This window comes from Thunnus albacares, chromosome 14 (genome assembly GCF_914725855.1).
Source record: "Thunnus albacares chromosome 14, fThuAlb1.1, whole genome shotgun sequence".
In the NCBI taxonomy this organism is placed as follows: domain Eukaryota; kingdom Metazoa; phylum Chordata; class Actinopteri; order Scombriformes; family Scombridae; genus Thunnus; species Thunnus albacares.
This window is the reverse complement of record NC_058119.1, coordinates 31,128,795-31,142,315: the sequence shown is the minus strand read 5'-3', so window position 1 is coordinate 31,142,315 and position 13,521 is coordinate 31,128,795. Positions and strand designations below refer to the sequence as shown.

The 13,521-nt window shown below is 39.4% G+C and overlaps 1 protein-coding gene across 1 annotated transcript; it reads right to left on the bottom strand.

Annotated features, from left to right (window-relative positions):
* Positions 1-8,651: 8,651 nt before the first annotated feature.
* LOC122997409 (protein NLRC3-like) lies at positions 8,652-13,014 on the bottom strand. Its single transcript, XM_044373510.1, has 4 exons — positions 12,972-13,014; positions 12,276-12,545; positions 11,361-11,423; positions 8,652-10,504 (listed from the first exon to the last, which is right to left on the bottom strand). The coding sequence occupies exons 1-4, from the start codon at positions 13,012-13,014 to the stop codon at positions 8,652-8,654; spliced, it is 2,229 nt and encodes a 742-aa protein (XP_044229445.1).
* Positions 13,015-13,521: the final 507 nt, after the last annotated feature.

The following is a 13,521-nucleotide window of genomic DNA, read 5'->3' as shown; positions in this document are numbered from 1 at the left end:
GAGACACTGTGCACATTTACACACAAGGCACAGCAGCAACTTCATTTAAATCTCCAGACGACGTTTCTTCACACGAAAAACAGCAACAAATTAATGTTTTATGTATATTTGTTCATCCTGTTATCAAACGAGTTGAACAGATGTTTGGACGGAGGAACACGGACCCACAGCCTGGATCAACCAGAACAACTTTAAAGCACAAACAAGTCAACATTTCAAGGTGTTTGGGTTTGTATGTGGTGGTTCTTAAGCTGTTCTATGCATTATAGGCTAATAACAGATTATAATCAGCATATTAAACATAACACAGAAGTCTGTCTTTCAAGAAAAAGGGATATGAGACGTTTTTAGTCAGATGATGTTTTTAATCAGGAACGGAGCTAGACTGTCAGCACAGAGGGGCCCAAGTATTCTCAAGGGGCCCTTCTCATAAAATCATTTTAAAATTCACAGCTGTAAAATAGCTGATATGGCCTATCCATAATCACAAATTGTTATTGATCCAAGCAAGCCTATGTCTATGAAAACGTACAGTGAAGCCACAGGCTTGTTCTGAAGAACAAAAAAGAAAACAGGTTGCCAGCTGGTTCAAATGTTTCAGCACTGAGGACAGCAGGCGGCGCTCTACATACATCTATTGATGAAGGGTTCAACACCATCAATAGTAAGAAACAGATGCGCTGTCTCAGTACCATGTCTGTCTTACATGATAATAACATAAACATAAAGTAGAGACGGCAGTCTACAACACAGATCTATTCGAATACAAAGTGGACAGTCTACAACACCACAGGCAGTGACACAGACAGGAGCTGAGATGCGGTAAACGAGGAGTTAAACAACAGATAAATCTAATATTCTGACTGATTTCTTCATAACCAGCTGTAGTTTAGTATAACGTTAGTCAATTTGTGTAATATCCTCCATAGAACAAAATAATCCGTACAGTTTAACAAACTTTGTACATTTCACGGTCCCTTTTAGAAATGTCATCCTCTTCTCCTTCATGGTGGCAAACCTGCCAAACACTTTGTCCTTATCAGTGTTTATGTCCCGCTCAACACGCAGCAAAGTGAGGTTGGATAGTTTGGCCTCATCCACACACAAACACAAACAGCTCTTAATGAGCCTCACACGGCTGAAACTTTGTGCGGCGAGTTTCATTCAACACAAACATGAAAAGACGCGAATATCTCATATTTTGGATCAAGATTTCAGTGAAGTTAGTCATAACCGTTGAATCGCTGCTTCTGTGGTCTTCACTTCCCGCAGAGTCAACGAGCAGAAATACGGACAGCGCCACTCTGCCATTGCAACCCACATTGTGGTCGGAGGGGGGATTACACCCATAGTGATAAGAACCACCGCAGAGAATGAATAGAAGAAGCTGAGAGAGTTAAAGGTCCAGTGTGTAGTATTTAGTGGCATCTAACAGAACAGACTTGGTAAAAATGGAATAGAATGTAGTATGTTTTAATTAGTGTCTAATCAGCTAAAAATAATACTTTATATCTACATAGGGAGCGGGTCCCCCTCATGGATGTATAAAGAGAACTGGATACAGGGAGAGCACCAAGCTTTGAAGCAAATTTGACATAGTGGCCAAACCGTGTAATTACAATGTCACGTGATGCACACTGGCCCAAAAAGACTTTTTCCCACAGACTTACATTGTGAAAGAGACATTGGTAAATCAGCGGATACATTTTTCTGAGCATCACAACCCCCACGAAATGACTCGTCTCACTATCAGAATTAAATCCGTTTGGTCCGATCACCTTTCAAAAGCCTAGAAGAGCCGCATGATTGAATTCTTTTATCCCCATTCAAGTTAGCCAGAGGGCTAAACCGGAAGTAGCCGACTCGGCCAGCGAAAGTCACTAGTGCGCTCGCTCTATGGGCCGCACAATGCGGAAGATCCGGGTACTTTCATACCGGGAAGTCATTTTTTTTTTTTTATTGAAAGTGCTTGCATAGACAGACATAAAATGAACAGGGGATGAGGGGGTTACATACAAAAATAAAATAATCCCAATAAAAAGTTACATGAAATCATAGAGTGCAGGAGAGGAAAACAAAATATTTCTGGTAGGCCAACACAAAATCATTTCAAAAACATGGAAACAAAGAAAATAATTCTAGAGTCTTTATGGCTTTCTTGTTTTCAGATTGAGTAATTGTGTTAATGTATTATTTGATTTCCTTTTCGAGACGGTAAGTACATGGTATTTGATTAGTGAATTTCCGGTTATAGATATGAGCTTTGGCTAAAAATAATATTAAATTAATTACGTAATATTGGTCTACTTGGGGGGATCGGACTAAAAAGAAACCAAACATTTTGATAGTCCAAAACAATATTTTTGTCAATATGTTGACGGATGAAAGTAGAGCCTGTTTACAGAAGGAGCAGAATTTGCTGATGTGTTTTTTATATCTTTGCATAAATAGATTGGAGGGATAGATTTGGTGGATGAGTTTGAGGGACACTTCTTTAGTTTTATTTGTGATGAAATATTTGCAAGGGAGGGACCATATGTTTTTCCAAATCAGGTTTGTGAATGTATTGTTCCAGTATGATACGGCATTGGGGGTACTGATGATTTCTTTTTGGTTCAGTGCACGTACAGTACAGTTATTGTTCTTTTTCACTGAGAAACAGATTCGACCGACTTCTGTCTGCACAGACTCCAGAGGTAACGGGTCAATTTCAGGTAATGTGACATTTTTGGACAACATAATTACACCAGAGGGTATTGCATCAAATACTATTGCGTATTCTTCCGGAGGAATAGGAAATGTATATTTATTTATATTTCTGAGTATGATAACAGTGAGCCGTTTGATCTGAAAAGTTGACTGACTAAAGTTATGCCATGGGTGAACCAGTTCTCTATAAAAAGTGATCTGTGTTTGTATAGTATGTCCCTGTTGTTCCAAATGTAATATCTATGGGGGTGAAGTTATGTTTATAAACCAAAGACCAGGAAAGAAGTATCTATTTATGAAAGTTGGCTAGTTTTGTGGGAAGTTTTTCAATATTGTAGGAGCAGAGTGACAAGAAATTAAGGCCATCAACTTTGGAAAATATGTAGTTGGGAATGAAGTTCCAGATTGATGTTGGGTTTCTGATGAATTGTCTGATCCAGTTGATTTTGAATGTGTTATTCAGGGTGGAAAAATCAAGAAAGTTAAAACCTCCATTTTCATAGGAATTCATTAAAGTTGATTTTTTGATATAATGAATTTTGTTTTTCCACACAAAGTTATAGAGAATTTTGTCAATAGCTGCAGTGGTCTGTTTATTTACATCCAGAGATATTGCTGTATAGGTATGCCGGGATAAGCCCTCTGCTTTAGATAAAAGAATTCTGCCCTGAAGGGACAGATGTCTCTGGAGCCAAGAGTTGAATTTTTTCTGTGTTTTTTCTATGATGTGGTTAAAGTTCATAGAGCACCTGTTGCTTGTGTTTTTGTTGATGATGATTCCCTAATAGGTGTCAGACTCTTTTACAGGTATGTTGGAGATGGATGTGCTATTACAGTTTGGGTGGGAGCAGTCAACACTTACTTAGATTCAGGTGAAGTCCGGATACTCTGGAAAAAACCGCAATTCGGTTAACAGCAACTGAAATTTGTGAAGCATTTATTAGAAATAAGGAAGTGTCATCTGCCAATTGGCTGATGACGATTTACCTGTCTGCTATAGATATCCCTTTGATGGGGCTCTGCTTGATAAAGTCAGAGAACAACTGGGCACATATCAGAAATAAATATGGTGACACAGGGCAACCCTGCCTGATTCCACAACCTAAATAAAAACGTAGTACCTGTATGCATTTTAATTGAACAATTCACTTTCTTATACATGGTTTCAATTGCTGAACAAAAGTACTTACCATAGCCAAATTTCTGTAGTGCCTGGAACATAAATTTGTGTTCAATGGTATCGAACACTTTGCAAAAGTCCAAAAATAAAATAAAGCTGTCATCAGGGCAGTATTCAGCATAATCAATGAGATCCAGAAGAAGTCTTATGTTGTTAGATATATGTCTGCCCTTCATGAATCCTGTTTGTGTTTCATCAATAATGTCATCCAGTACTGCTTTAAGTCTTTTGGCAAAGATTCCAGCTACGATTTCATAATCATTATTGAGGAGACAGATTGGTCTCCAATTATCAATGCAGAGTGAGTCCTTATTAGGTTTAGGGATACGTGTTAAAAGCCCATGATATAAAGTAGGAGAAAGACTTTGGTTATGGGTGCTTTCGGTGAATACACCATGGAGGAAGGGGGCAAGTTTATTAAAAAATGTTATGTAAAATCCAGATGTCAAGCCATCAGTTCCAGGAGATTTATTTAATTTAAGTTGCTGAATGGCTGATCTGACTTCTTCTAAGGTCACTTGCTTGTCACAAAGGTCCCTTTGGTCAAAACTAATAGATTTTAACTGAGAGAGATGTCCAAAAAATATTTTGTTGCATTTTCATCATATTGTGATTTATACAGGTTCCTATAAAGCATTAAACAGTGGTTGGATACCTTTTGTGGATCATCTGTGACAGCTCCATCTATATTAAGTTTGTAAGTTGAATGCAGTTCGATCTGCTGCGTGACTTTTCCAGCCTAATAAATTTGCTGTGTTTTGCTCCCCTTCTTCCAGCCATTGCTTTCTGGAGCTCACGTAAGCACGTTCTGCTTTAACTCTGTATATTTCATCTGGCTTGAGCTGCTGCTCAGTTAGTTCTTGTTTGTCATCTTCTGTTAGATCTTCAGGCATACACTGAGTAAGAGTGGCAATTTTGGTAATTACTTTTGTTTCTTCCTCTTTTCTTAGTTTGGCCAAAGAGGATCCATACTGTCTTGTATTTTGCTATCTCGAATTTCAGTAGTTCCCAGTTTTTTTGGAAACATTTATCATTCAAAGCCCTCTGCCAGTAACATTTTATTAGGGCCTGAGCCCCAAAGGGGCTGTATTGTGTGTGTTTGTTTCTTTCTTCGTCCTCTTCTTCTTTCTTTATTATTACGCCACTTCAACCCTTAATTTGACCTCCTAAACATGCTCAAAAACTCATCAAATTTGGCACACACATCAGGTCTGGTGAAAAATTTGATAAAATGTAAAAATTATCCCCAAAAGTGCCAAAATGTGCTCTATAGCGCCACCCACGTATCTAATATTGTTGCCACGGCCCGTAGGAATGTCGTAGAGAGATCGAACTAAAACTCAATTATTTGTCTCATCAAGACCTACAAATCATATGCTGACACCCCTGACCTAAATCCAACAGGAAGTATGCAGTACATACTCAAAGAGTATGTACTGCATACTGCGTACTAAATGAATGATAAAGTATGCCGTTACTAGCAGACTGTTTACACTGAAGTATGCAGCCAAGTATCCCACAATGCATTTCACACCAACCGGCAGCAATAGCAGAGATTTTAAAGCAGACTAAAAGCTGTTGTAATTTCACTGTAGCACTGTTAATATGTCATTTTATTAAGTTTTAATATTTTTTCAGGTGAGAAAGTAACTATGTAGATTAACAATGTGTGGTCAGTTTGTCCAAATGACGTCTGGTTGGAAACTGGTTGGGACCAGCCGGTCATCTCAGTTGCTAGCAGCCCGACTCCTGCGTCGTCATCCCCGGGAGAACATGATCCATGAACTGATCTGCAGCTCCTTGCTGATTTACTGCTGGCTCTAATGTCTCTGCAGCATTTTGATATATGATATAATTCCTTTTGGAAGATAAATGTTGGTCTCACAGATGAAATCTAACAATTGTAGCTGCAACATTAGTTTGAATGTAAAGCTTCATGTTTTTACTGGACAGAACAGCAGCGCTGCCTCTGGGGCTCTACAGATTGTCACCATATTTCAATAAATATAAATGTAGTAAAATGAACAGATCAGTCTATATTACATTTTGTTTCATTTTATTAAGCTATATAACAGTTTGGATTTTTATTCTAGTTCCATTACAGACTGAATAACATCATTTACTGCATCTCTCTTTCAATTAGGTTATTTTTTTTGGTGAGTTGAGATTATTTTGTCACAGTACAGTCAGGTACATAACTGCAGGAACATGATTTCAGGTGGGGGTCCGGGGTTACTGACTATTAACCCCCCAAAAAGTGTTTGAGTTGATTAAATACCTGCAGCGATCCCCCCGCAGAGACACTGTTACACAGTGGTGTAACTTCATTGATTATTTAAATCTCCAGACACACCGACAGGATCGGTCAGGATCTAATGTTAATTAATGTTCTGTGTTCTTCTACACATCCAAAAAGTCATCTGTTACACACACAGCCCAGGTTCATACAAGCAGCCGTCCTCCTGATAAATCCTGAGCTCCATCAGAACTGTCTAAAAATATTATTTCAGAAGCTAAAAGTTTAATTGTCTTTCCCCCGTAGAGTTTCCTCCGTCCTGTCAAGTTGATAACTACTATTCTTAGTTTTGCTGCTTAAATGTTCCAGGATATTTGCTGACATTACTGCACGCATGGAAACATTTATAATTACTGAAAGCAGCCTCTCTAATCTTTAAAGTATATCGTTAAAGAAAATGCTCATACATCAATGCAACACACCAAAAAGAATCACCTGGAAAGCTCTCGCTGCTCAACGTAATTTAAAAAGTAATACAGCCTACAGGGAGCGGTGGAGGTGGAGTGTAATGTCAACAGTCAGGCTCTACTACTGTTACACACAGGGTCTATTTTTACTGGACCGGTTCGGACACAACAGAAAAAAATAAATTACTGCCGCAACACAAATGGGTCTATAGGTTGCGAGCCACCTGGTGCTGCAGCACCCCGACTTCCCGCGGCTATGGTCAGGTAGGTGTGTTGAGGACTTGGCAAGTTCGACTCAGGAGTACAAACTTCAGAGGACCAGAGGACACTTAATACAATAACACAAAATTTAATACAGACTGATGTGTTTATTTTAATCCATTTATATTTATGTAAATGTGGTGATATGTACATATGGAGCCCCAGAGGCAGCACTGCTGTTCTGTCCAGTAAAAACATGAAGCTTTACATTCAAACTGTGTTGCAGCTACAATTGTTAGATTTCATCTGTGAGACCAACATTTATCTTCCAAAAGGAATTATATCATATATCTAAATGCTGCAGAGACATTAGAGCCAGCAGTAAATCAGCAAAGAGCTGCAGATCAGTTCATGGATCATGTTCTCATGACGACATGTTGACCGGCCGATCATCTCAGGAGTCGGGCTGCTAGCAGCTGAGATCACCGGCTGGTCCCGGCTTGCGGCTCTCATAGGTGACTCCTCACATCTCCGAAAACATCACAACAGATTTACAACCAGATGTTATTTGGATAAATTGCTCACATATTGGGAATCTAAATGGTTACTTTCTCACCTGAAAAAATATTAGAACTTAATAAAGTGACATATTAACCGTCCTACAGTGAAAATTGCAGCTTTTAGCCTGGTTCATCTCCTCCATTGTGCAGTCTGAAGAGACGCAATGCATTGTGGGGCAGTTGAGTACGTCCAGTAAGCTCACGCCGCATACTCAGAAATTCCTGCTAATGTAGTTTACATCTGGGTATTTCTCACGTACACAAAGTCCACAAACTATGCAGCTGGAACGCACTAAATACTCAATTTGATGTCAAACTTAGTATGAATATTACGTTAGTCTGCGATTACAAACACAGCACATCACTTTGTCAGCCATACTGTTTGTAGTTTTCCTTTGTCCACCGCCATTTTGAATCCAAGCAACCATTTTTCTTTTGTCTGTTTCCTCCACACACACACACACACACACACACACACACACACACACACACACACACACCTGTATAAAGTACCTTTTAGTTAATTACATATTGTGTGTTTTTACTCCCTTTTGTTATCTTTGTAAATAAATGCTTTTGAAAATACAGTGTCTATTTAATTTTATACAAAAGTGAATACTGCCAACCTCTGCGCTGCAAAGAACTCCCAAATCCTTCAACCTTTACTAGCTGTTGATATGGTAACTTTGGTTGTTTTATATTTCCCAGTCGGACAGTCTGCCGAAGCTAGCCCAACCGGCTTGTTTTTAGCTTTGGGAGCTAACTTAAAACATTTCTGTTAACTGTTGTGTTTAACTAGGTCGATCAACTGTCTGCTCCTGTTTTAACTGAATTATTATTAACTTTAATTACCGATGCGTCCATGTATGGAAGTGTACATTTGCTTGTTTTTATGTATGATGATATGAATGCTCATATTTCAAGTCTTTATAATTATATTGCTCTTGCCCTTGTGAAGCATATTGTGTTGCTTTCTGTATGAAATGTGCTCTATAAATAAATTTGACTTGACTTAATATAACTATTAATTATTTCTGGTAGCCAAATTTAATCTAAATGTCCCACAAAAATGTTGCGATGTGAGGAAATGACCTACAACAACCAACTCAAATATCAACATTATTTGCACTCACAACATTTCAAACAGCTCAAGAACATCTGTGACTAAATATAACTGACATGTTATTTCTGCTATAAACAAGTAGAGAAATATTTTAACAATAATAAGAATTTTATATTATTTATTTATTTGAAGAATTTAACTCTACACTGATTTATAATGTTAATCACGTATGGACTTACCGAGCCTTTCTGCAGTTCCTCACAGCTGGGATCAGTCTCCGTTTTCCCTCCTTTGATGTTTTGTACTTGTCGAGGTCCAATTCATCCAGAACCTCCTCTGACATCTGCAGCATGTAGGCCAGAGCTGAGCAGTGGATCTCAGAGAGTTCCTTCTCTGATCTGTTCTCTGACTTCAGGAACTCTTGGATCTCCTGATGTACTGAGCGGTCGTTCATCTCCATCAGACAGTGGAAGATGTTGATGCTTCTGTCAGGAGAGACATTAATGTTCATCTCCTTCAGGTTGTTGATGGCTCTCTGGATGATTTCTGGTCTGTTCTTTGTCCGACCCAGCAGGCCTCTTAAGAGACTCTGGTTGGACTTCAGAGAGAGGCCATGAAGGAAGCGCACAAACAGGTCCAGGTGACCATTTTCACTTTGGAGAGATTTCTCCATGGCTCCCATCAGGAAGACATCCAGAGATGAGTAACTGTTTCCGAATAAAGCTGAAAATTTCTTGAGGAAAGACTTTGGTTTTGATTTGCTGTCTTTGTAGTCTTTTCCCAGGAAGTCCTCCAGTACCTCTGTGTTCCTGCTGGTGTAACAGTGGTACATGTAGACTGCAGCCAGAAACTCCTGAACGCTCAGATGAACAAAGCAGTAGACTGTTTCCTTGAAGATCACATTCTCTCTTTTGAAGATCTGTGTACAAACTCCTGATAACACCGAGGCCTCTGTGACATCAAGACCACACTGCTCCAGGTCTTTCTGGTAGAACATGATGTTTCCTTTCTCCAGTTGTTCAAACGCCAGCCTCCCCAGCTTCAGAAGAACTTCCCTGTCAGCCTCTGTCAGCTCCTGAGGCCTCATCTCATGTCCCTCATCATACTTGTGCTTCTTCCTCTTTGTCTGAAGCACCAGGAAGAGTGAGTACATGTCAGTCAGAGTCTTGGGCAGCTCTCCTCTCTGGTCTGTAGTCCATATCTGCTCCAGAACTGTAGCAATGATCCAGCAGAAGACTGGGATGTAACACATGATGAGGAGGCTCCTGGATGTCTTGATGTGTGAGATGATTCTGCTGGACAGCTCTTCATTACTGAATCTCCTCCTGAAGTACTCCTCCTTCTGGGCGTCAGTGAAGCCTCGTACTTCTGTTACCCTGTTTACACATGTTCGAGGGATCTGATTGGCTGCTGCAGGTCGGGAAGTTATCCAGATGAGAGCCAAAGGAAGCAGATTCCCCTTGAAGAGGTTTGTCAACAGCACGTTGACTGATGACGTCTGTGTGACATCAGACACGACCTTCCTGTTGTTGAAATCCAGTGAAAGTCTGCTTTCATCCAGGCCGTCAAAGATGAACAAAACTTTCCAGACAGCGAGCTTCTCTGCTGTGACCTTCTGTAATGTTGGATGGAATTCATGGATCAGCATGAGGAGACTGTACTGCTCATCTTTGATCAAGTTCAGCTCCCTGAATGAAAGCAGAATCACCAGACTGACATCTTGGTTTTTCAAGCCCTCTGCCCAGTCCAGAGTGAACTTCTGCACTGAGAAGGTTTTTCCAACGCCAGCGACGCCGTTAGTCAGAACGACTCTGATGAGTTTCTCTTGGTCAGGTAAGGGTTTAAAGATGTCGTGACACTTGATTGGAGTGTCATGGAGGGTCTCCATCTTGGAAGCTGTTTCAAGCTGCCTCACCTCATGTTGGGTATTAACATCTTCACTCTTTCCCTCTGTGATGTAGAGCTCAGTATAGATCTTGTTGAGGAGGGTTTCACTTCCTGCTTCATCAGTTCCTTCAGTCACATGTTGACAATTCAATCTCAGACTGATCTTATATGTATTTAAAACCTCCTGCAGATCACCATCTGCTGAAAGAGAAGAAAAATATAGATCTGAACATCTATCAGTTGGTTTACATGCACTTGTGTAACCAGGTTACTCAGAGAAACCAGGTTACGTGGGTAATCAGGGAACATGTTAATATGCACAGTAGTAACCTGGTTACTGCAAATCTGTGAACAAGCAACCAATCAGTGATCAGGTTTCTCCTTTACACTGACCTTATTATCAAAGCATGACTTTCTTATTATATCTGTATTAATGATAGAAGACGTTGTTAGTCCTGACTTTTTGTTCAGTTTTGCTCTGTGTGTCTGAGTCAGAACTTTTTCTCACAACATGAATGTGTCTGAATTCAACAAACAGTAAAATATTAAGTGGTGGAAACCGACTTATTTACACTTCTAGGGGTTACTTTGTGTTAGATCCACTTTTAGTTGGACTTTAAATATAAGGATAAATCTCTCTGTGTAAAACTAACTTTCCCTGTCTACAGTCTTTTGTTAAGTACATGTTATGTTCATACATGGCAGAGAAACTGACAGGGCCGGACTGGGAAAATCATTCAGGCTGGGAAATATAGCGTGAAATATAGTCCCAGTCAGGCCACTTTTTAAGCAGAGGGTCTGAGGGTCCCCACTAGAAATATTTTAGTTACAAATACTTGATTTCCTGCATTCTGGTGAATTTTAGTGCATGTGAATAACAAACTAATGAGCCAACATCTGCTTAGTATAATGTACTGTTATGAACCTCAAATAAAACCACAGCTGCATATCAATAAGGAGGGAGACGACACAAGGACTAACTTTTGGCCAATAGTTATTAAATAGTAAATAACTAAATAAACAACTAATACACTAACAAATAGAAAATGTCTTGTACCTGCAGGTTGCTCTGAAGTAGTGGGCTTCTGTACTAATGTGGCACCAGTGCTACTCTCTCCACCTTCAAAAAGAAAAAAGCAAAAGCACAGCACAGCATATCTTTTAATGTACCAATATAATACAGTTAACAACTGCACAATACCCTCCTCAGTTTACTGATATACACTAACAGTTACCCATCATAGGTTAAAAAAGCCCTTTAACCTACACAAACATTAAATAACACAGATCTTTAAGTTTCAACTAATTACAGCAGCCTGAATAGTGACAGAAGACGTTGTGAGCTCAAAGTATGAACTCACTGACTGAGATTTTCACCAAAATGCATTAATTTTCAAATAATATTGACCACATTAACTAGACTAGATATGCCAATTATGCCATCAATGTTTTTGAGGAAATTATAAAGGGAACAACCACTTTTATTATTGATTGTCCAGTTTCTTGGCAGCTTTAACATTGACAGGAGACCATGATGACGCATCAGTAACATTAGCTACGTTAGCTAGCTAGCAAATGTTAGCTAGCTAGCAAATGTTAGCTAGCTAGCTTGTTTATTTACTGACTAACATGGTGGCATTTAGCTGCATCTCCTGCAAGCGCCTTTCTTCTTCTCTCTTTCTGTCTCTGCTCCACCCTTCCTCTATTTCCACCGTCCATCTTGCTGCTCAGTCATTTAGCCTCTAAATGTATTTACTGCCAAACTCTCTCTCTCTCTCTCTCTCTCTCTCTCTCTCTCTCTCTCTTCTATATTGAATGTGCTGAAGCACTGAGCCTGAACAACTAAAACAAACTGTCCAAATACTGTCTGGACTGTAACTGAAATTATGAAAAATATAAAGAAACAGGTTGTTTCTCCTCACAGATCTGCTGTCTGGATGTGACGTCATGTTTGTCTCTTCCTGTGACTGACCTTCCGCTCCTGAGTTGATGTTCCTCACCAGATCGTTCCTGCTGATCTTCTTTAAAATATTCTTGATCACTTCCACAGCTCCAGAAAGTTTATAATTTTTCACCATCAGATCCACTGTGTCTGGCCGATCTGCTTTCGACAGCTGGCTCTCTTTGATGGGTGGGATGTCGCCCACCTTTTCATACTTCTTCAGGTGCCACTTGAAGTTCTTGAAATCATCATCATTTAAATCCTCCAGAATGTGAAGGAGGTCTCCATCATCTTGGTTCTCTGGTAAAATCAGAGAACATTGATAAGAGAACAGTTGTGTTTCTGTCTGTCTGCCAGTAGAAACTCATTCTGTGTTTCTACTGGATCTGACTGGTTTGACAAAAAGGCCAGTTTGGCTGCAGTCGTTTAAGTGTCAGAAAGACTCAAGAGGATCTTCAGTAAAAACGTCTCACCACAAGTCTACTCAGTAGCTGTTCTGGAGCTTTCTATCGGATTGAGTTTTCTCAGTTGTCATGGAAATGTACGTGTTAAAATTTAGAAACAGTTTAGGTGTCAGTGTTGTAGAAACTACTTTAAATCTCTAGTTTACCAAACTAATACTTCTCAATGAAAACTTAACTGCTGTCAGAAACACTCAGCTTGTCAAACTAAAACTACTTTCAAAAAGTAGTTCAACTACATCCAATTTTGTTTGTAATTAACTACCTTGTAGGTTGTAGTAGAGTGTGGGTTTGTTTTTAAATGACATTTCAACACTGAATCATCTTCAGGTCAGTTTACAGTAGAAACAGTCTCTTACTTTGTGTCTGAGGGTCCAGGTTCATTACTGAAGTCTGGTGGATCAACTTTAGACCAGTCAGATATCAGAGACTCTGCTCCGTCCTCATCTTCTGGAGTCTGAGAGGTAAACCAGTAACACTGGAGACACACACACATACACAGTATAATAAACCCAGTCCTTCCTCTCAACTTAGTAGCTTCTTATTAGTTGACATGACTTTAACTACAACCATGTCACAAAGATAAACTTTGACTCTGGTTTAAATCCAACAAACAGACTTCAGATAAACATCTGTGTGGTTCTTAACTGTGACTTCTCTCTATTTTAACTGCAGCAGTGAGTCACGTTACATCACTGTGAGGACGCAGAAACCGAAGACGTCGACACTGTGATCTCACAGTTTAATCAACTAAACAATTAATCAGTAAAATAATCATCAGATTGATCAATAATGACAGTAATCATTATTTGCAG